General features: G+C 47.6%; 1 protein-coding gene across 1 annotated transcript in view; it reads left to right on the forward strand.

The window, feature by feature from the left end:
- LOC116975817 (potassium/sodium hyperpolarization-activated cyclic nucleotide-gated channel 1-like) overlaps positions 1–19,820 on the forward strand; it is a 62,693-nt gene extending 42,873 nt beyond the window's left edge. Inside the window, exons 6-11 of the mRNA XM_033025051.1 lie at positions 1,376–1,469; positions 7,351–7,478; positions 15,915–16,061; positions 18,322–18,559; positions 18,881–19,081; positions 19,204–19,820. Of these exons, the coding sequence (XP_032880942.1) occupies positions 1,376–1,469; positions 7,351–7,478; positions 15,915–16,061; positions 18,322–18,559; positions 18,881–18,996 (723 nt within the window). The 3' untranslated portion in view covers positions 18,997–19,081; positions 19,204–19,820. The remainder of the gene's footprint in view (positions 1–1,375; positions 1,470–7,350; positions 7,479–15,914; positions 16,062–18,321; positions 18,560–18,880; positions 19,082–19,203) is intronic.
- The last annotated feature ends 2,663 nt before the right edge of the window (positions 19,821–22,483 follow it).

Below are 22,483 nucleotides of genomic sequence, written 5' to 3' on the forward strand. Positions count from 1 at the left end.
CTCCGCTACATTGACGACTGCTTTGGTGCCACCTCCTGCACCCACACACAACTGACTGACTTCATCCACTTCACCACCAACTTCCATCCGGCACTCCAATACACCTGGACGATTTCCGACACTTCCCTACCATTCCTTGACCTCACCATCTCCATCGCAGGGGACAGACTCCTGACCGACATACATTACAAACCCACTGACTCACATGGCTATCTGGACTACACGTCTTCCCACCCTGCCCCCTGTAAAGACTCCATCCCCTACTCCCAATTCCTCCGCCTACGCCGCATCTGTTCCCAGGATGAGACATTTCATACCAGGGCATCGGAAATGTCCTCGTTCTTCAGGGAACGGGGATTCCCCTCCGCCACCATAGATGAGGCTCACACCAGGGTCTCATCCATACCCCGTAACACACTGCTCTCTCTCCCCATCCCCGCACACGCAACAAGGGCAGAGTCTCTCTGGTCCTCACCTTTCACCCCACCAGCCGGCAAATACAACACATAATCCTCCGCCATTTCCGCCACCTCCAACGTGACCCCACCACTCACCACACCTTCCCATCTCCCCCCATGTCTGCCTTCCGCAAAGACCGCTCCCTCCGCAACTCCCTCGTCAATTCTTCCCTTCCCTCCCGCACCACCCCCTCCCCGGGCACTTTCCGTTGCAACCGCAAGAAATGCAACACCTGTCCCTTCACCTCCCCCCTCGACTCCATTCAAGGTCCCAAGCAGTCGTTCCAGGTGCGACAAAGGTTCACCTGTATCTCCTCCAACCTCATCTACTGCATCCGCTGCTCTAGATGTCAGCTGATTTACATCGGTGAGACCAAGCGTAGGTTGGGCGATCGTTTCGCCGAACACCTCCGCTCAGTCCGCAATAACCTACCTGACCTCCCGGTGGCTCAGCACTTCAACTCCCCCTCCCATTCCCAATCCGACCTCTCTGTCCTGGGTCTCCTCCATTGCCAGAGTGAGCAACAGCGGAAATTGGAGGAACAGCACCTCATATTCCGTCTGGGGTCCTTGCGTCCTTATGGCATTAACATTGAATTCTCCCAATTTGGCTAGCCCGTGCTGTCTCCTCCCCTTCCTTAACCCTCTAGCTGTCTCCTCCCATCCGCCCGCCCTCGGGCTCCTCCTCCTCCTCCCTTTTTCCTTCTTTCTTTCCCCACCCCCCATCAGTCTGAAGAAGGGTTTCGGCCCGAAACGTCGCCTATTTCCTTCGCTCCATAGATGCTGCTGCACCCGCTGAGTTTCCCCAGCAATTTTGTGTACCTCCTGTAATGTTATGTTTATTTCTGTTTGAATTTTATTTCTATACTATAACTGAATGATATTTCACATTTTTATTTATTTTATTCCCTGCATAGGATGAATCCATAAGAGTTCAATATACATACGCTCTATTCAGATCCGTTAGTCACATGATGTGTCTCGATTATGCAGCTCTTCAGATGCCTGAAGGTAAAAACCTTGTACTTTTAAACCGTTTCACATTACTGATCAAGAAAAACACATCATTTACCCACATAACAATCCTGATAAAAAACAGTCAAAAAAACTCAAAGGAAGCTTTTAATGGCTCTGAAAACTATAAGCTGGAAAGGAATGGGGAAAGATTCAAGTAATTTATTTATTTTTGTTATTTAATAATAAGCTCAAAAATAATTAAATTACATATCTTTCCTCATTCCTTTTCATAATATTTTATTTAAATATGCTGGACTACTTAAAGAATGATCATATTGAGAGACAAGTACAGTGAAAGTTGCTGGAGCTTAGCATCCTCTAAATAACTAAAATGCTAAGTAATCATTCAAAGAATTATGATATCTATTGCATTGCTGTAAGGATTTCATTATGAACATCCTTTGATCAGAAGTTGATAGTGCTTAGCTAATGGTTTACATTTTTACAAGTGTATGTTCGACACTATTCAATTTTTTAACCTGTATTTCTCAGCATTCAGTGCTGGATGTTAAAATGTCATTTGCTAGGTCATGGACAATTCTTGGATGAAGGAAATATTTAATCATTAATATGTCTTGCTACTTGCATCATTCCTGCATTGCAAAAATGAGGTTGTGAGTTCAAACACCACCACAAGATGTAATCCGGTTGACAATATGCTGCATCATCTTCTTTTTCTTTTCAAGTCCATCTTGTTACAAATGTTGACCTAGCTGTCATCGTCCGTCCTGAAACAGACGCAACTTCCGGCGACAATCAGTGGAAGCCATCACTTGTCGCGATAGATGATGGTGGTAGCAGAATTAGCTCAGGATACTTCCAGTTCCAGCCCCGCGATGTGAACGCTTCCGCTATGCGGGCCGCTGCATCTTCCGATATGGTGGGAATAAATCGGATGAGATCTAGATGGTGTCATGATTGTATTGTGTTATTAATGGAACCCTTTCTTCACAGTCAACTTGTGCTGCCTGCGTTTTTATCTGAATACTGCGTGTAGCCAACACCACCTAGTTTAGTTTGGTTTATTGTCACGTGTACAGAGGTACAGTGAAAAGCTTTTGTTGCGTGCTATCCAGTCAGCAGAAAGACAATACATGATTATAATTGAATCATTTATAGTATATAGATACTTGATAAGAGAATAACATTTTGTGCAACCCCCACAATTAAAATGTGGATTACGGAAATGTCGGAGACCCTATACTTAGAAAGAATTAGACTTGTCTTAATGGACAAACAAGATCTTTTCCATAAAATTTGGGCTCCATTCATTAACTATCTGAAGGGATAGATTGGCACAGCACGAGGACCCAGCTGAAACTTGAACTCAGGAACAGATGAAAAACTATACTCTATACTTTATAACCTACGAACCTATCTCCATTGATGTATTACAGGTAACCCATTCCACCTCCCTTGTTTTTCTGTTGTGTTTCTTGTTTTTTTTTTTTTTTGCTTTCTTTTTTATTTGTAACTTTCTACCCTCTCTTTTTCTCGCTTTCTATAAAAAATAAAAATACTAGAAGCAGAAGTAATTGATAATGGAAAATTTTAATAATGTATGACTGATGTATATGAAAAGTTTTTTTTTTTTACTATAATATGTAACTACATTTTATAATATGTCTACTTCTAATAAATAAATAAATAAATAAATAAAAAATGAAATAAAAAAAGAATAACATTTTGTGCAAGGTAAAGATAGTAGTCCGATAAAGGATTGTCCGAGAGTTACGAAAGAGGTAGATAGTAGTTTGCCTGATGGGAGAGGGCAGAAGAGGGAGTGGCCAGGATGCGACTCGTCCTTGATTATGCTACTGGCCTCGCCGAGGCAGCGTGAGATATAAATGGAATCAAAAGAATGGAGGTTGGTTTGTGTGATGATCTGAGCTGCGCCACAATTCGCTGCAATTTATTGCAGTCTTGGATGGAGCTATTCCCAAACCAAGATGTGATGCAACCTGATCAAATGCGTTCTATGGTGCATCTGTAGAAGTTGGTGAGAGTTGTAGGGGACATGCCAAACTTTCTAAGCCTTCTAAGGAAGTAGATGTGTGCTAGTGTGCTTTCTTGGTCGTTGCTTCAATATGGATGGTCCAGGAGAATTTGTTGGTGATATTGACACCCAGGAAATTGAAGTTTTCAACCATCTCTACTTTGGCACCGTCAATGTAAACTGGGATATGTGTACCATTTTACTTCCTGAGCATCTGTACTGCTGATTGGTAGCAAGTGAGCAGCATACTTTTTTAGTGCTGTGAAATGTTGAGGAACGGCTTAATTCCACTAGGGGCGCCGCAATGAAGGCAGCTTCTGCCTACAGTCTGTCTGTTTTTTTAAATTTTAGTTTGTCTAAACAGTTTGTTTTGGGGATTCTTTTGTTTTTCTATGTGGGGGAAGGGGGTAGGGTAGGGGGGAAACCGTTTCCCAGTCACTTCCTGGCGAGAATGCGACTATTTCTCCGAGTCGCGTCCTCGCCCCCCTCCTCGTGGCCTACCATTTGGATCGAAGCAGCCTTTCTTACCAGAGACCGGGGACCGGACCAGAGCTTCGGCAGCAGCGGCGTGGCGCTGGATTCACCGCGTAGCTGGCGATGCCTGTTTGGAGCTCCGGAGCGTTGGGCCACTGCTCCAACATCGCGGAGCTCCCAGCGCGGGCGGCGCTGACCGACATCGCGGAGTCCTGGGGCCCTTTGCCAAGGGCCGCCAGGGGACGTCGGGAGCGCGGACTCCGGTGGGAAGCGGCCGATTTGAAGGTCAAAGCCGCTGAAGTTGGCCTCCCGTTCTGATGTCGGAGTTCCAACATCCCGGCGAGCGGGCATGAGCGGCGGGCCGCCCGTAGCGGCGACTGCGGAGGGCTCCGGAGGCCCCGACCACGGGTGAAAATCAGGAACATTAGAGGAAGATGTCTGACTTTGGTGCCTTCCCTCACAGTGGGAAACTTTTGATTCTGCTGTGTGGGGATGTTTTATGTTGGACTCTATCGTGTGTTGTGTTCTTTATTTTATTGTTGGGCTGAATGGTGACCACACATTTCAGTGTGCCAACTAAATGTGTGGTGACAAATAAATGTATCTTGTATCATGTCTTATCTTGTAATATGTGAAATTCTGTGCATCAAAGCTTTTTTGATAAGCTGATGGATAGCTCAATACAAAATATTGAAAGGAAGAAAGATTGAAAAACAGAAAAGCTAAAGTTGCTGACAACCTGAATCAAAAACAAAAAATGCTGGAAATACTCACCAGGTCAGAGAGCATCTGTGGAGAAACAACATATCATTTGGTTTGATTATTTTCCATCAGCACTGACAAAAGTTAGAAATATATATGTTTACCTATGTAGAGAAAAGGCCAGGGCGAAAAGAGCAAAAAGAAGGGATGGAGACCTTTCTGTCCTATGGCCCTTCCCTTGTCAGAGTAAGGCCACCCGCAAACTGGAGGAACAGCACCTCATATTCCACTTGGGTAGCTTACAACCCAACAGTATGAAAATTGAATTCCGTACTGAAGTGCAATGAAAACTTTTGTCTTGCATGCTATTCAATCAAATCAGATATACTATACATAAATACAATCAAGCCAAGGACAGTGTTGGAAAAGAATCAGCGAAGCATATCGTTTTCAGCAATCTATCGGAATAATTCCACTAATATCTCTGATGCAGGGTCTTGACCCAAAATTTTAACTGTTCCCTTTCTTCTATATTACTAAATCTCTGATCTTGACCGCTATTGGCCGACTGTGCTGTGATTTCCGAGAGAATGCCGCCACCTACGGCCGTCATTTTTGGCCACCTCGCTCAGAGCCCCCCTCCGCCGTATGAGTGCGGAGGATATTTTCCGTCGATGAAAAATGAGAGAGATATTAATGTTTTTACAAAATTCCCCATTCTCTCTGCTGCCCCCGCTGGAGGCAGGGGGAGGGACTATAAAACCAGGAAGTGTCGTGCCTCACTCAGTCTCTGCCTGTCCCAGGAAGCAAGTGGGTCACGGCTCTCTGAGCTGCGAATAAAACTGAACGCACGTCTACTCCACGGTGAGTTCCCTCGATGCGGCTGTAAATTGGCTGCAGCCCTTTTTAAAAAGTTTGTGTTCACAAAATGAATTTTAGTTGTCGGGTGTCTGCAGCCCAATTGTTTGCCTCGCCTTTTTTAACAAGTTTGTGTTCACAAAATGAATTTTGGTTGTCGGGTGTCTGCAGCCCAATTGTTTGCCTCGCCTTTTTTTAACAAGTTTGTGTTCACAAAATGAATTTTGGTTGTCGGGTGTCTGCAGCCCAATTGTTTGCCTCGCCTTTTTTAACAAGATTGTGTTCACAAAATGAATTTTGGTTGTCGGGTGTCTGCAGCCCAATTGTTTGCCTCGCCTTTTTTAACAAGTTTGTCTTCACAAAATGAATTTTGGTTGTCGGTTGTCTGCAGCCCAATTGCTTGCCTCGCCTTTTTTTAACAAGATTGTGTTCACAAAATGAATTTTGGTTGTCGGGTGTCTGCAGCCCAATTGTTTGTCTCGCCTTTTTTAACAAGTTTCGGTTCACAAAATGAATTTTGGTTGTCGTGTGTCTGCAGCCCAATTGTTTGCCTTGGCTTGGCTTTTAAAATCATTGCAACAGTTGGATGCCAGCAGTATTGGAATTGGTGGAGAGGTGGAATATTGCGTTGGTGACCAGCCCTCCCGTGTGATGCTGGGACCCAACGGGTCCCACTTAGTCTAGTTCTCTATAGATGTTTAATGATTCTCTGAGTTCCTCCATCAGTTTGATATTTGCTGATGGACAAGTGATATGAAGCATTTCATTGCTGCGCAATTGAAAGGAGTATGGGTTTAGCTAGTTAAAGGGCCTGTCCCATCATCAGGCGATTGCATGCGTCTTGCGCGACCAAACGGAAGCGGAGTTTTCGCTAAATTTGCGGTAAGTACGCGCTAAGTACGTGCGTGACGTAATTTACGTCATACTCACCAATCAGCTGGGTAGGAGGCGGGCCGACTGAATTTGGACGTCGGGCGGTGACGTCATCACGCAACGGCATGCCGGGTGGTGGTATCATCGCGCAACGGCATGCGCTAGGCGTACGCCATCAAGACGCTGCTTACGACGTCGAGACGCGTATGCCCTCAATGCGCCTGCCGTTGGCGCGCGAAGGTTTCGGACAGTGCAAGATTTTTGAGCCCTGCGTGATGTCGGGACCAGCCCCGCACAACTCCATACGCCTCCGGCGATCGAAGTGGGACCGGCCCCACGCGGGCGTACGCCTCAAGCGACCACGTTTGGTCGCGTGCTGGTGGGGCAGGCCCTTAAAACTACAGTAGTACTTTTAAAGAACCGTACGTTTTTCCTGTACTTTGTAACATTTGGAAGGCACAACGGCGCAGCGGTAGAGTTGCTGCTTTGCAGCGCCAGAGAACTGGGTTCGATCCTGACTACGGGTGCTGTTTATATGGAATTGTGGACATTCACCCTGTGACCATGTGAGGTTTCTTCGGGTGCTCTGGTTTCCACCCATACTCCAATGACGCACAGGTTTGTAGGTTAATTGCTTCTGTAAATTGTTAGAGCTAGTATATGGGGTGATCGTTGGTCGGCACAGACTCGGGCCGACGTGCCTGTTTCCACATTGTCACTCTAAAGTCTAAGGTCATCGAGGTTTTCAAGCCAATTTTGCTATGATGTGTTTTTCAAGGACCACAAAGTACATATTATGCAAACTGTACAGATGTAAAGTTGTTCCTAGAATCATCTTGTAATGAGTCATTAATGTGAATGATTATACAATCATAACTGGGATCAAATATTAATTGTATGTACTATTCTACATTATTCATTTTGATGATTACTATGTAGTAAATTACTGAATCTTCTTTGCTTTTTTTTAAGGATTTGCTGAAATCTGGATTCTAAACCTCAGCATGTTAACTGGGTCTATCATGTATGCACTGCTGTTAGCTCAGGTCACAGCAATGGTTGCCAACTCTGATTCAAGCAGACGTATGTACACAGGAAAGGTACTGTTGATGTTTCAAAAATATGTTAAAACATTTCAAAATAAATTTGGTGAATTGAAACTGACATGAGAAGTACAACTGCAAATTTGGTCATGGCTTTGCCGGGACTGCTTATACTATTCTTATAACAAATGTAAAGCACTTTGGCCAACGAGAGTTGTTTTTTAAATGTGCTATATAAATAAATGTGACTTGACTTGACTCCATCCTTCCCTGACTGAAAGTGGTGGTCAATTACATGCCAATAATTCCAGATTCAACAATGGTGCACCCATTGATGGCTGAAGTCCAAGCTGCATTTCAGAACTATGAAGAAACTATGCTGCAGTGATGGGTCAGACTTCTATTGCAATTTCTCAAACTGATGCTCTCCTGACACTGGATTCCACTATGAGGGTGGAGCGGTACATCAGCAATCTGGCTTCCAGCAGAGGATAAACTTTGTTGATGTCCAGGTCCGGAGGAGTAGTAATTCCACTGTGGAATGTCGGTATAACATCATCCATGTGCTTCAGCAATCCTTGTAATCTGTTGGAGAACAATTTGCTGTTCTGTCCACCTGAAATCACCTTTTGAATACGGACACACAGAACTGCAATGAGAGAACTACAAACTTCATCAAAACTGTTTAGACTTTATCTGGCTTCCGCCTTTGTTGTAGTGGCTGAGGTATCTGCTATTCAGTCTGAATATGCTAAAGTAAAGGTGGAAAAAGGATGGATCAGGTACTATACAAATCTGTATGCCAGATCGGAGGTGGACTCCATCATGCTCCTGACACTTGCACCAGGTCTATCATCTATGCACCAACTGTGTATTTTGTGCATATTCAACAGCTGCCTTCTGGTTGCCCCAATACCATTTTCCCCCAAGTCCTCAGCAACAGAAAGTATCTGAATTGGACTTTGTAGGAAGGAACTGCAGATGCTAGATTAAATCGAAGATAAATGCAAAAAGCTGGAGTAACTCAGTGGGTCAGACAGCGTCTCAGGAGAAAAGGAATAGGTGACGTTTCGGGTCTCGACCCAAAACTATTAAATCAACTGATTGCATGCATTCTCCATTACTTTCATGCTTCTCAACTACCACTCGCCTTTGTGTGTTAGTATCGGAAAGGAGAAAGAAAACGCAAGAGTAGGCTGCAATGAAGTGGGACTCAAAACATGGTTCCATGTGTACTCTTTCTGAAGCTTAAAAATTGGAAGAAATTTTGAAGTTAAGTAAAATGCAGGAATGAGGAGAAGATTTGAGTGTGTTTTTACCTTCAGCTATCTCAATATTACTCTTCCTGAACATTATTCTTCAGTAGGTGAGCAGTATGACTTGGGCTTCCCCCACTGTTAGTTGCCAATGGCATCAGTTGTAGGTCAGATTGTTCTTCATCAGGAGGGCAAGTGTTTTGATGTTGTGTAATATGTTTTTTTTAGGCTGTGGCTACCTGCATAGTTGCAAACCTCAGACAGTTTTACCAGCTATGAAGTGCAGATGTGACACATGAAGTCCTGATAAAGGGCCTGTCCGTCTGTACAAGGTAATTCAAGAACTCTCCCGAGTTAAAAAAAATCAAACTCGTGGTAAGTACGTAGCGGGCACGTCGGAGCTCGTAGATGTCTCTTAGCGGCTCGTAATGCTAACGGCAGGTACTCGGGAATTGCGGTAACTCGTGAAGTATTTTCAGCACTGTGAAAAATGTCCACGAGAGCCCCGAGTACCTACGAACGGCTATTACCGTAAATCTCCGAGTTCGAATCAGTGGAAACTCGGGAGAACTCTTGAATTACCTCATACAGTGGGACAGGCCCTTAAGTGTTTGAATTTTTGATTAGTTTTTGAATATTTGAATTTTAGGTTTTTGCTTTGATTACTTTTGTTTGACGTCTGTTATGGCAGTATATTTTTCTGAAGATCTCTGTAAGGCTGGAGGTATATTTGCTGGGAGATGGGATTTGAGAATATTTTACCTGACATTGGACACACATGTAAGATCATTAATTTCATGTGGCCTTGTGTTTATGCCTTTGGAGCTTATCTGCACTGCCGCCATTATGTGGTTGGATCGTTGTCTCGAGGAACTCCTACCACTTATCCATCTTACTCTCCAGGACCTCCAGAGGTGTATTGGAAAATCTGAATGCCAAATCTTCTCTGTTTGATCATGTTACCCAGCAAACTGCCAACTCCTGTGGAAAGCACAGCGGACAAAGTAGGTGAAAGATGTGGGGGCAAGATACAACAGCGATTGGTTACCCATTGTTGTACATTGTTGCTTATGAAAGTGGGGTAACATTAGAATAGCTACATATATTGTCTATTCCAAGTTGCTTTGAAGATGTGCTGTGGACCATGTTTTTGGTGGTGGCTCTCATAATCATAATTAGATGGAGGACTTTTAAAATAAAATGGTGCAGCAATGAGGAATGGTGACATGTATTTAAGTCAGGAATCTCAAATGTTCGACCTACATTATGTCCTGTAAGTAAGTAAGTAGCTGTTAGACCTGATGGTGAGCAAATAAAGTGATGGAAATCAATGTAATTTAATCCTATTCCTGAATAAGGTAATTTCTTGTAATTCGTGTGGTAATGTATAAACAGTAATATTTAAGTTTGTTTATCAGGTAAAGTCCAATCATTGATTTTGTTGATTTGTCTATTTTAAATAACTTATATTATAAGAATGAATTCCATACTTAATGACAGGGTATGTCTCTGCCTTTATTGACCCAAATCTTTAAGAATGCCCTTTTGAAATCCTCTTTCATCCTAAAGGGCATGTCCCACCAGCATGCGACTGCATGCGGTGAGCGCGACCTAACGTGGTCGCTTGAGCTGTACGGCCTCGCGGGGCCGGTCCCACTTCAATCGCCGGAGCCGTATGGAGTTGTGCGGGGCTGGTCCCGACATCGTTCGGGGCTCCGAAAAACTGACACCGTCCAAAAATTCCACGCGGCAACGGCCTGTCGGCCCGCAGCTGCATTGAGGCCGTACGCAGCGCATCGACGGGCGTACGCAGCGTCTTGATGGCGTAGTCTAGCGCGTGGCGTTGCGCGATGACGTCACCACCTGGTGTGCCGTTGCGTGATGACGTAACCGCCCGACGCCGTGCGACGTCCAAATTCAGTCGGCCCGCCACCTGCCCAGCTGATTGGTGAGTATGATGTTGGGACCAGCCCCGCTTAACACACGGCTCCGCGGTTGGAAGTGGGACCGGCCCCGCGAGGCCGTACGCCTCAAGCCACCACGTTTGATCGCGCTAGACGCATGCAATCGCTTGCTGGTGGGACAGGCCCTTAACCAGTGCAGTTTCTCCCGAAGTGTGATTGTTAATCACATCAATATTAATTTGTTCTGCATTGTTCTACACATTATGTATCACATCAAAAAGGATTGATATAATTTTGAAAGATGTAAGGTGATAACAAATTTGGAATGCACTACCTAACGAATAGGAATATATGCTGCTGTTGTGGCGGCTCCCAAGGGTCGTGCCATCATAGTGTCGAACCCCTCGGCACAGGAGTGGTTCAGTCCGGAGGCGGCCCTTAGCCAGAGGGTTTAAAGGCAGGGGTTTGGATGCCATCTTCCTCTCGTTTGGACTTCCCTACAACCGGGAGGAACATAATAAAAGGTGCCTCTCAAAACACTGTACTTCGTGCCTCCTTTTGAGACCCAGGCACTACATTGGTGACCCCGACGCTCCATTGGCGTCATGATGGAGAGAAGAGCAAGCCCTACCTCCTCACAGGCTGGCCCAGCCCTGTCTCTGGACGCGGTCTCCGTGAAACTGCCCAACTTCTGGACCACCCGGCCGCTCATCTGGTTCCAGCAGGCGGAGGCCCAGTTCAGCCTGCGGGGCATCACGGTCGATGCCACCCGCTTCTATTACCTGGTGGGGGCCCTCGACCAGGACACGGTTGAAGAGGTCACGGACTTCCTCGCAGCCCCCCCGGACACTGATAAGTATCTCGGCCTTAAGGAGCTCCTGCTCCAGATTTATGGCCTAAGCAGGATGGACCGTGCTGGTAGGATCCTGCATATGGGGGGCCTGGGCGACCGACGGCCATCTACCCTCCTAAAGGAGATGGTGGCTCTGCTGGACGGGCACACGCCGTGCCTGTTGTTCGAGTATACCTACCTGCATCTGCTGCCGGCCTACATCCGTCTGCAGCTCACAGACGTCTCCTTTGCCGACCTCAGGGCCCTCAGGAGGCGCGCCGACGCGCTGTGGATGGCGCGCCCCGATGACGTCAGCGCGCTGGCCGTCAGCAGAGACGGGGTCGCGCTGAGGCCGGCGCGCCCTGATGACGTCAACGCGCTGGCCGTCGTCAGGCGCGCCGATGACGTCACCCCGGCAGCTCCCGATTTCCTCCGGTGGGGCGGGGGAGCTGTGGAAGGAGTGACAGCTCCAGCCCGACGGCCCGCACGATCGCCCCCAGCGGCAGTGAGGGGTACTGCACCTGCAGTCCAGCGCCAGCAAGCTGCAGGCACCACCAGCAGGAGCAGGCAAGCTCTAAGTAGTACCAACACGAGGCGCTGGTGCTATTTCCATCAGCGCTGGGGTGCTGCAGCACGACAATGCCGCCAGCCGTGCACGTTCCCGGGAAACGCCTGGGCCGGCTGCCAATAGTCCCCACGGCGGCCGGCCAAATTCACCGCCTTTTCGCCTGGGTTCGGCGCTCCGGGACCCGCTTCCTCGTGGATACTGGAGCGGAGCTCAGCGTCCTGCCCCCTTCGCTGGCCGACATTCGTTCCGGTAAGCGGGGGCCCGTCCTCACCGTGGCGAATGGCAGCCCCATCCGCACATATGGAGTGCGCATGGTTCCAATCGTGTTCGGCTCCTGCCATTTATCGTGGCAGTTCACCATTGCCGACGTCTCCCAACCATTGCTCGGGGCCGATTTCCTTCCGTGCGCATTCCCTCATGGTGGACGTCAGGCGTCAGCGTTTGGTCAACGCCGCTACGATGGAGCCGATCACGTTGCGTTTGGATCAACCGGTGGGACGGCCCCTGGCGTCCGTGGACTCCCGCTTCGCACGGATTTTGGCCGAGTTCCCAGACATTCTGACCCCACAGTTTCGATCATCGACCCCCAGCCACGGAGTGGTGCATTTTATCCTGACTACCGGCCCACCACTCCATGCACGAGCACGCCGACTGCCGCCGGATAAACTGCGTCTGGCACGGCGGGAATTCCGCACAATGGAGACCTTGGGGATCGTCCGCCCTTCGAGCAGCCCTTGGGCGTCCCCACTCCACATGGTCCCTAAGTCGAGCGGGGGCTGGCGACCTTGCGGGGATTACCGACGGCTGAACGCCGCAACAACACCGGATCGATACCCCGTACCCCACATCCAGGACTTCACCGCCCATTTGGCTGGGGCCACAATATTTTCAAAAGTGGATCTGGTACGGGGTTATAACCAGATCCCGGTTCACCCGGATGACGTACCCAAGACGGCGATCATCACGCCATTCGGACTTTACGAGTTCACTCGGATGCCGTTCGGCCTCAAGAAAGCTGCGCAGGCCTTTCAGCGCCTAATGGACGGGGTTTGTCGCGACCTGGATTTCGTGTTTGTGTATCTGGACGACATCCTGGTGGCCAGCCGCTCGCACCAGGAGCACTGCGCCCACATTCGGCAGCTCTGTCAGCGGCTCAGCGAGCATGGTTTGGCCATCAACCTCGACAAGTGCCATTTTGGTGTAACCGAGACTGACTTCCTCGGCCACCGCGTGACTGCGCAAGGCGCGGTTCCCCTGCCTGACAGGGTCAACGCCATCCGTCGGTTTCCCCGCCCACGCACGGTGCGTGGCCTGCAGGAGTTTGTCGGCATGGTGGCGTTTTATCCTCGTTTCGTGCCATCCGCGGCCCACATCATGCGGCCTCTGTATCAACTTCTGGCGGGTGGGCAGAACAAGAACGTTGAATGGACCCACGAGGCAGGGGCAGCTTTTGACGGCGCGAAGGAGGCCCTTGCTCGGGCCGTACTGCTGGTGCACCTGCGGGAAGATGCCCCAACTGCTCTCACGGTGGACGCCTCGGAGTCGGCGGTTGGTGCTGTGCTGGAGCAACTGACGGGCGGCGGTTGGCGGCCCCTGGCCTTCTTCAGCCGGCACCTCAACTGTGCGCAGACAAAATACAGCGCGTTCGATCACGAGCTCCTCGCTCTGTACCTGGCAGTGCGCCATTTTCGCTACTTCCTGGAGGGCCGCCCGTTCACCGCCTACACGGACCACAAGCCGCTCACTTTCGCCCTGGCGAAGGTTTCCGACCCCTGGTTCGCACGACAGCAGCGGCAATTGGCCTACATATCGGAGTATACGACATCCATCCGCTACATCAAGGGGAAAGAGAACCAGGTGGCCGACGCATTGTCCCGCCCCGCTATCAACGCCGTGTTCGAGGTGGCGCCCGGAATTGACTATTCTGCTCTGGCAGAGGCACAGCTCACGGACGATGAGGTGCCCGCCTACCGGAATGCCATCTCCGGCCTCCGCCTTGAGGATGTCCCTCTCGGTCCTGGGGGAGTGACAATCCTGTGCGATGTGTCGTCCGGGCAGCCGCGCCCCATCGTCCCTGCCACCTGGCGCCGGAGGATGTTCAAGGTGATCCACGGACTGGCTCACCCATCAATCCGGGCGACAACGGCACTAGTGGCCGCTCGTTTCATGTGGCACGGTCTGCGCAAGCAGGTTGGCCATTGGGCTCGCACCTGCATTCCGTGCCAGACGGCAAAAATCCAGCGCCATGTCCGTGCGCCTCACCAGGAGTTTGGTCTAACTCACCGGCGATTCGACCATCTCCACATAGACATTGTAGGGCCTCTCCCGCCGTGCCGGGGCATCACCCACCTTCTGACAATGGTGGACCACTTCACGCGGTGGCCGGAGGCCATTCCGCTGGCCGATACATCAACGGTTATGTGTGCTCGTGCGTTGTCCGCGCACTGGATTGCTCGCTTTGGGGTGCCGGCGCACATCTCCTCAGACCGGGGGCCACAGTTCACCTCCGAGCTGTGGTCAGCCATGGCTCGCTTGCTGGGGGTGCGGCTACACCACACCACGGCTTACCACCCACAAGCTAACGGTCTGGTGGAGAGGTTCCACCGGCAGCTAAAGGCAGCACTGAAGGCACGACTCTCCGGCCCGGACTGAATGGACGAGTTGCCGTGGGTCATGCTGGGCATCCGGACTGCTCCCAAAGAGGACTTGGCCTCATCATCGGCGGAGCTCGTGTACGGGTCGCCACTCACGGTGCCCGGGGAGTTCGTGCCGTCGGCGCCGGGGCAGCAGGGAACGCCCTCATCCACCCTAAAGCGCCTTCACGAGCAAGTTGGCAGGCTCGCACCCGTCCCGACGTCCCGCCATGGGACATTTCGCCCACACGTGCCATCAGCCCTCAAGGACTGCCCTTACGTCTTCCTGCGCCGTGATGCCCACCGGACGCCACTCCAGAGGCCGTACGAGGGCCCGTTCCGAGTGCTGGAACACGGGCAGTCGACTTTTGTCCTGGACATGGGGGGCCGGCCGGAAGCAGTGTCGATTGACCGTTTGAAGCCGGCACACCTGGACATTGACCAGCCGGTGCTGGTTGCCCAACCTCGGCCTCGAGGGCGCCCCCCTTCACGGCTCCCTCCGCCTGTCACTCCACCTGTCCTGCCGCCGGTCCCTCGACCTGTCCCTCCACCTATGCCTCCGCAAGCCCCACGATCGGCTGACTTCCGCACGCGAGCCGGCCGGGTCGTGCTCCCGCCGGTGCGTTTCGTGCCTCTGGTTCTGGGGGGGGGGGGTCCTGTGGCGGCTCCCAAGGGTCGTGCCATCATAGTGTCGAACCCCTCGGCACAGGAGTGGTTCAGTCCGGAGGCGGCCCTTAGCCAGAGGGTTTAAAGGCAGGGGTTTGGATGCCATCTTCCTCTCGTTTGGACTTCCCTACAACCGGGAGGAACATAATAAAAGGTGCCTCTCAAAACACTGTACTTCGTGCCTCCTTTTGAGACCCACGCACTACACTGTAGTGTTATAATAATCAAACCCTCTCTAACCCTCACTGTCCATCTTCAAATCCTCCCTAAAAACACATTTTTATTCTTTGGCTTTCGACACTGGCTGAGGCATTGCTCCTGTTTTTAGTGCTTTTAATGTCTTTTAATTTTTAGTGTGTTTTTTATAGTCCTTCGTTTTACGGTTTTTAATGGTTTTTAATTGTTTGTAATAGCTTTTTGTTCATGAGTTCTCATGTACAGCGCTTTGTGGCAACTGTAGTTGTTTAAAGTGCTTTATAAATAAAGTTATTATTATTATTATTATATAATGGGTGCCAAAGGGAGAAGTAACATTGTGGAAAACTATATTTCATTAGATGTGTTTTTAAGAAACAGTGACAAGTTCTGTGTTCAGACGCTCATGACATTCATCTTTTTCAATATTTGTTTTTAGCTCCATGAGTATAAGGAATTCTTACGTCACCATCATATACCAAAGGATCTTCGGTTGAGAGTCTTAAATCAGCTCGCCCATCAATTTAAAGGCAAATGGTTTGATGAATCAATGATCTTAGGGGAACTCTCGGAGTCACTTAGAGAGGTAATTGCTGAAGTGTAAAAAATGTAATATGTTTGACAGAGCTTGGTTCTTTATGGGATAATTCTACTTGAGTTCATAGTGCGTGTTCTTATTAATGTGGAAACCAACCAGCGAGTTCAACAGAAGATGTAATGTGGAACAAGTCACAAATTTTCAGGACTTGACACTCCACCATTTAATTTTCACAAATGATATCTTACTCCTTACCTCACATCTTTTTAAATATGTGGCAGAGACCAATTGCTGCAGACTAATCACTGCTGAAGAGGCGGAAGGAAGTCAGAGATTAATTAACAGTGCAAGGCCCTTTTAATAACGTGTGCTCTGTTAACACAATGCTGAATCATCTTTTTCTCCTAATCTAATCTTTCCATCTCGTCATTTATTCTTTACTTGATTTGACTACCTTACATTTTTTTGTGTTGTTTCTTTCTTTTCCCTAAATTCTTTAATTGTTTAGCCTTTGAATGTAACAAATTAGGGAGATGCACAGTTTGTGCCATTAGTCAGCAAAGTTCTAGGTGCTCGATTGCCCTCAGTATGCTGTTCCAAGTTTGCTATTTCAGCAGGAATAATGCAAATTACATCTGAGACAAAGGGTACAAGAAAAGTCTTAATCTTTGAGTTTCTGTATTTGTCCGTTGGCATTGTATTTTTCCATATTTTATGATTTCATTATTGACGGATATATTTACAAGAAAAAAATGAATAGGGTCAGCAGTAGAATTATTTCCATTTCTATGTCAAAAGTAATGCCAAAATACAGAAATTAATTTTATGAAATGGAATACTTTATTGTCACATGTGACAAGGCACAGTGAAATTCTTTGCTTGCGAGGCTTCACCACCGCCGAAGCCCCATAGCCGCGAGGGCAATAATGAGAACTATTAGAGGAGATGGAATCAGGACCAGACGAGGGGGGGAGTCGATGGGTGAACTATGTGGCTAATTGGTGGTTGGCTCATTGTAGGCTGGAGGAGGGATATGGGAAAGTAGACAAAAATGGGAAGGGCATGAGGTGGAACGGAAGGAGGGAAGGGGGAAAACACAGAATTAGGGAAGGATTAGTTGAAATTGGAAAATTCGATTGTTCATAGCGTTGCGTTACAGACTGCTCAGGGTGGAATATGAGATATTGTTCCTCCTAGAACTGGAGGGGTTGAGGATGATCTGGAAAAAATACAGAGAAAATTTACAAGGATGTTGCCAGGGCTAGAGGGTCTGAGCTATAGGGATAGGTTGAATAGGCTGGGACTCTATTCCTTGGAGCGCAGGAGGATGAGGGGTAATCTTATTGAGGTATATAGAATCATGAGAGGAATAGATCGGGTAGATGCATAGAGTCTCTTGCCCAGAGTAGGTGAATTGAGGACCAGAGGACAGGGTTAAGGTGAAGGGGAAAAGATTTAATAGGAATCTGAGGGGTAACCTTTTCACCCAAAGGGTGGTGGGTGTATGGAACAAGCTGCCAGAGGAGGTAGTTGATGCAGGGACATCCTAACATTTAAGAAACTGTTAAGACAAGGTACATGAATATGATAGGTTTGGAAGGATAAGGACCAAATGCTGGCAGGTGGGACTAGTGTAGCTGGGACATGTTGGCCTGTGTGGGCAAGTTGGACTGAAGGGTCTGTTTCCACACCTTATCACTCCATGACTCTCTGACTCCAGTTTGCATTTGGCCTCCACCTGGAAGTGGAGAAGGCTGAGGATGGTCAGGCTGCTGTGGGAATGGGAAGGAGAGTTGAAATGACATGCAACCGGGAGCTTGAGGTGGCCATTGCGAACACCGCAGAGATGCTCTGCCAATTGGTCATCTAATCTGTACTTGGTCTCATCAATGTAGAGGTGGCCACAACAGGGAGCACCAGCTGCAGTTGACAAGGTTTGAAGATGGGCACTTGAATGTTTACCTTATCTGAAAGGGCTTTTTAGGTTCCTGGACGGTGGTGAGAGAGGGGAAATAAGAACAAGGCTTGTACAGAGGTCAGAATTATATCCCTCTATAAACAGTCCCGCATGTCTAAATATAGCACGGTATTTACTGGTGCCCAGTTCAACAACTCTCCAATTTTGCATTTCTTCTGCTTGTATTTTAAATTCATTGATGCAATATCAATGCTTCATTAAACGGCACTCAATTTTAGATAAAATACCATTTTCTTAACTCTAGATTTCTCAGTACCACATACATAATGAGAGAAAACAAATAATAAACTGTTTTACAGATAATAAAGTTACTGTTCTTGTCCATTCTAGGAAGTAATCCATCATAACTGCAGTAGCCTGGTGGAAAATGCTCCCTTTTTCAAAGATTGTGATAAGAACTTTATGATAGCCATGCTGGGTAAACTGAAATTTCGCATTGCTCAGCGTGGCGAGGTGATTTTCAACGAAGGTGCAGTTGGAAACTTTATGCTATTTATTGAGAAAGGCACAATGCATATGGAGGGACTTCAATTTGCAACAAAGTTGGCAGATGGAGCATTTTTGGGAGGTAGGTCGGAAACTTTGAAAACATCTTGCGGCATACTTAAGACATGTGATTTCTCTGCAACAATTGAAAATGAATCATCAGCAAAATGAGTGTTATTGTTTAGAACCGGTACATTCCCAGCTTTATCTGGTACAACAGGGCAGATCTATATGGATCTGGCAGCCCAAAACGTTATTCTCTTATGTACCTGTACACTGCAAATGGCTTGTTTGGAATCATGTACTGTCTTTCCGCTGACTCTATAGTACAGAACAAAAGCTTTTCACTGTTCCTAGGTACTCGTGAGAATAAACTAAACTGTAAACTGTAACTGTTCTTCAGTCAAGGCTGAAATGAAGCACCCTGCTCAGCAAAGTGCCCAGCCAGCCATGGGATACTGGTCATGCAATCCAATGGAACAAGATGAATCTCTGCAGATTTCACTGCTGTCAGGCTGAGAAATACGCCTGCTAATTTTGCAGTCTGGTAAAAGTTCAGCAGATCCATTGAAATGAATAGGAAAAAGCGGCAGCTGGGAGAAAAGTAAGTAACACTTTTTATTGAATTCCACTAAAGTAGTTTAAATGTTTTCCCTTTTTTAAGTGTGATTTCACTGTATAACAAATTTTAAATAAAAATGAACATTATTTGCATTTTATAAACAGATCGTGAGTGATTTTGATGATTTGTGAATGTCAAAGATATTTTCCAGTGTGGGACTACTCTGGAGCAGTCAGAAGAAACAGCAATCTTTGGAACCAGAAATCTCAAGTCAGTGGAAGATCTGCCTCATTGAAAATTGCATCATTTCATCACTTCTTCTTCTTGCGCATGGCGTGCACAGCCCAAAGTTGTAGGACAACTTGTTCTATTGATCTTATTTGATTGTGCACACCGGGTTGATTGCATTTGTCGAAACAGGGCGGAACCACGTGAAGGTTGCAATCTCCCATCCATTTCATCATTTATTCCACAGTACTATGATTCACAAATGCCGAGAATTTAATTTCCAACCAGGATTGCTAACTGCTGTATAATAATTGCAGTATATTCTACAAATTTCAGAAGTTTAGTAGAAAGTTTAAAAGCCATGATTCAAGAGGATACTACATGAAAATGGGGCTTGTGGGACAGAGAATAACAATTCCCCATTGATAAATTATTCATTCACAGTTGAAAAACAAAGGGTTCCGTTGAGGGCCTGTCCCACTTTTCTTCGGCGACATAGTTGCAGCAGGTCGCCAAAATTTTCAAAATGTTGAAAATCCAGCGGTGTACAGAAAAAGGTACGACTCTTTGGGCGACTACTCACGACCAAACAGGCGTTACCCCACGACATGGTCGTGAGTAATTGCCCAAAGAGTCATACCGAAAATTTTCGACGACCTGCTGCGACTGACGGGTGCCGGCAAGTCGCCGAATAAATCGCGTAAGTGGGACAGGCCGTTTAAATTGGTTATTTTTTAAGTTGACAAGCTATATTCAGATGTATGCCCTCGAGGACCCCAGCTATTTACAATTATATAAATGATCCAAATGAGAGGACCAAATTTTTTCTGACCATATAAAGATAAGTGGAAAAATAAGTGGGAAAGTAAAAAGAATTGGCACCAGACTGGTGACATTTTGTTAGCAGCAGAACAAGTTAAATATAGCTGTTTTGAACTTAAGTTTAGAGAAACAACACATATAGGTTTTGTAACACACAAACTAATGGTTCATTAATGCATTTGTGCGATTGCAATCTCCCAAGGGGAATAGAGTTCCCAACAGCAGGGTAGTCCTCGATCCCTCTGCCCACATAAACAGTTTCAAGATCAAGGTCAGTTTATTGTGTAAAAAATAACTGCCGATGCTGGTTTAAATCGAAGGTAGACACAAAATGCTGGAGTAACTCAGTGGGTGAGGCAGCATCTCTGGATGGGCGACGTTTCGGGTTCACATCATCGTCGCTAGCATCCTATTGGCAATGTACAGTCTCGAGAAAGTAAGGTTGAGGACTTAAGGGCAAGTTTGCTTTCCCAAAGGGACTTGAGGGAATGTTGTGTAGTGTGTTTCACAGAGATATGGCTCACCCCCAGCGCTGGAGTTTCAGCCCTCCAGCCCACAGGTTTCTTGATCTTTCACTTGGACCAGACAACGTCATCACGAAAGGGAGGAGACGGCAGCGTTTGTCTAATGGTAAACACTTTGCGGTGTTCAGAATTGGCCTTCTGGAAACCTGGATCAGTTATAGTAGGACACCCTAGGTCATGACTGACCATGGATGATGCATCCTAGTTTGCAGGTGATGTGTGGTCGGATGCAAGCCTGGGCGATGCCATATGGAGGACAGGCTGTTGCCCATGCAGCACGTCCCCCCTCTCCACATCGCTGATCGATCCAAAGGAACAGCAGGGCCGTTACAGTTTGGCACCAGCGCCGTTGCAGGAGCTGCCAGAGCGAGGTAGACAACAACGAACTGCTTTAGGGGCTCCAAAGCCAGATTTTCTTGAGGTTTACTCCTGGAGCTTTTTCCATGACTGGATATGGCCACAAGGCAGTGGAGGTTTTTAAATCAGAGTTTCCCCTCTCCTAGATGGACTGCCTTCCCAGGCTGACGAGCCCCATCTGCCTGAGACTCGTGGGGGCGGGAGCGTCTACCTTCCGTGCAGGTCATTCAAGAGTGAAATGCCGTCCCTTCTGTCTGCCCAGGAAATTCACCTTCAACTTCAGGACTCTAGTCTATCGCCCATCTCAGATAGATGTTTGGCTAGCATTAGAGGAGCTGCACGTCCTGGTCAACAAACACTAAACGGCATACCTCAACACCTTTCCTGTTATAGCCAGGGACTTCAGCAAAAACAATTTGAAGAATTCACTTCCTATCTACCACCAGCATGTTTCCTGCAGCACCAGATGATCAAGTACTCTCAGCCTTTGCTACTCCACCATCAAAGATGTCTATTACTCCATCTCACCCTCACTTTGGAAAAACAGACCTCCTCCGATTGCTCCTTCTTCCTACATATAGGCGGTAACTGTGGATTGCATAGGAAATCCAGTTACTACCAAGATGTGGCGGCGCTGCGCATACGGCTGCGACTTGCCTGCAGTCCTTTGTCTTTCTTCTTTCTTTGTCTTATCGTTGATGTTAGATGTATGTTTTAGTCTATTTTTAGTTGTGTTTATGTTGGGGGATGGGGGAAACTTTTTTAATCTCCTCCTTCAACGGAGATGCGACCTTTTTCCGTGTCCTATCCCCGTTCGCCCTAAGGCCTAACATTGAGGAACTGGTGGCCTCCAACTGAAATGGACCTTGAGGGCTCCTCGCCGAGCCTGTGGACTTACCATCGCAGAGCTGGCTGATTTCGGAGGCTGCGGTGGCGCTGTGATGCAGCTGCGACTCGACTTCGGAGGCTTTGGTCGTGGGCCCTGTGGACTGCAATATCGGGAGCTCGCAGGTCCTGGTTGGCAACCGATTTTCGGGAGCTCCAGCAGCAGCAGCTTCGTCCGCCCCGAATCATAAGGCTTGAATCGGCCCGTTCGCATGGGCTTTTCATCGCCCGGCGCGGCTTAAAATTGGCCGCGGGATATTCATCGTCCAGCGGGGGCTTCAACATCGGGAGCCTCCATCACCTCGACGCAGCATTTTGACTGCCTGAGAAGAAGCAAGGAAGAGATAAGACTTTTTTTATCTTCCATCACAGTGATGAGGTGCCTGGAGGAGAGTTACTGTGATGGATGTTAGTGTTAAATTGTGTTAATCGTGTGTTCTGTTATGACTACATGGTAACGAAATTTCATTCAAACTTGTTTTTGAATGACAAATAAATGTAATTCAATTCAATAAAGTCATCAGAAAAGCAATGAAGCACTTTCGGTGTAACCTGGATAAGATGGGCATTTTGCAGCTGCACAAGTCTTGCACACCATCTCTTACTACAAGGCAAAACCAAGTAGTAG

This window comes from Amblyraja radiata, chromosome 8 (genome assembly GCF_010909765.2).
Source record: "Amblyraja radiata isolate CabotCenter1 chromosome 8, sAmbRad1.1.pri, whole genome shotgun sequence".
NCBI classification, from domain to species: Eukaryota; Metazoa; Chordata; class Chondrichthyes; order Rajiformes; family Rajidae; genus Amblyraja; species Amblyraja radiata.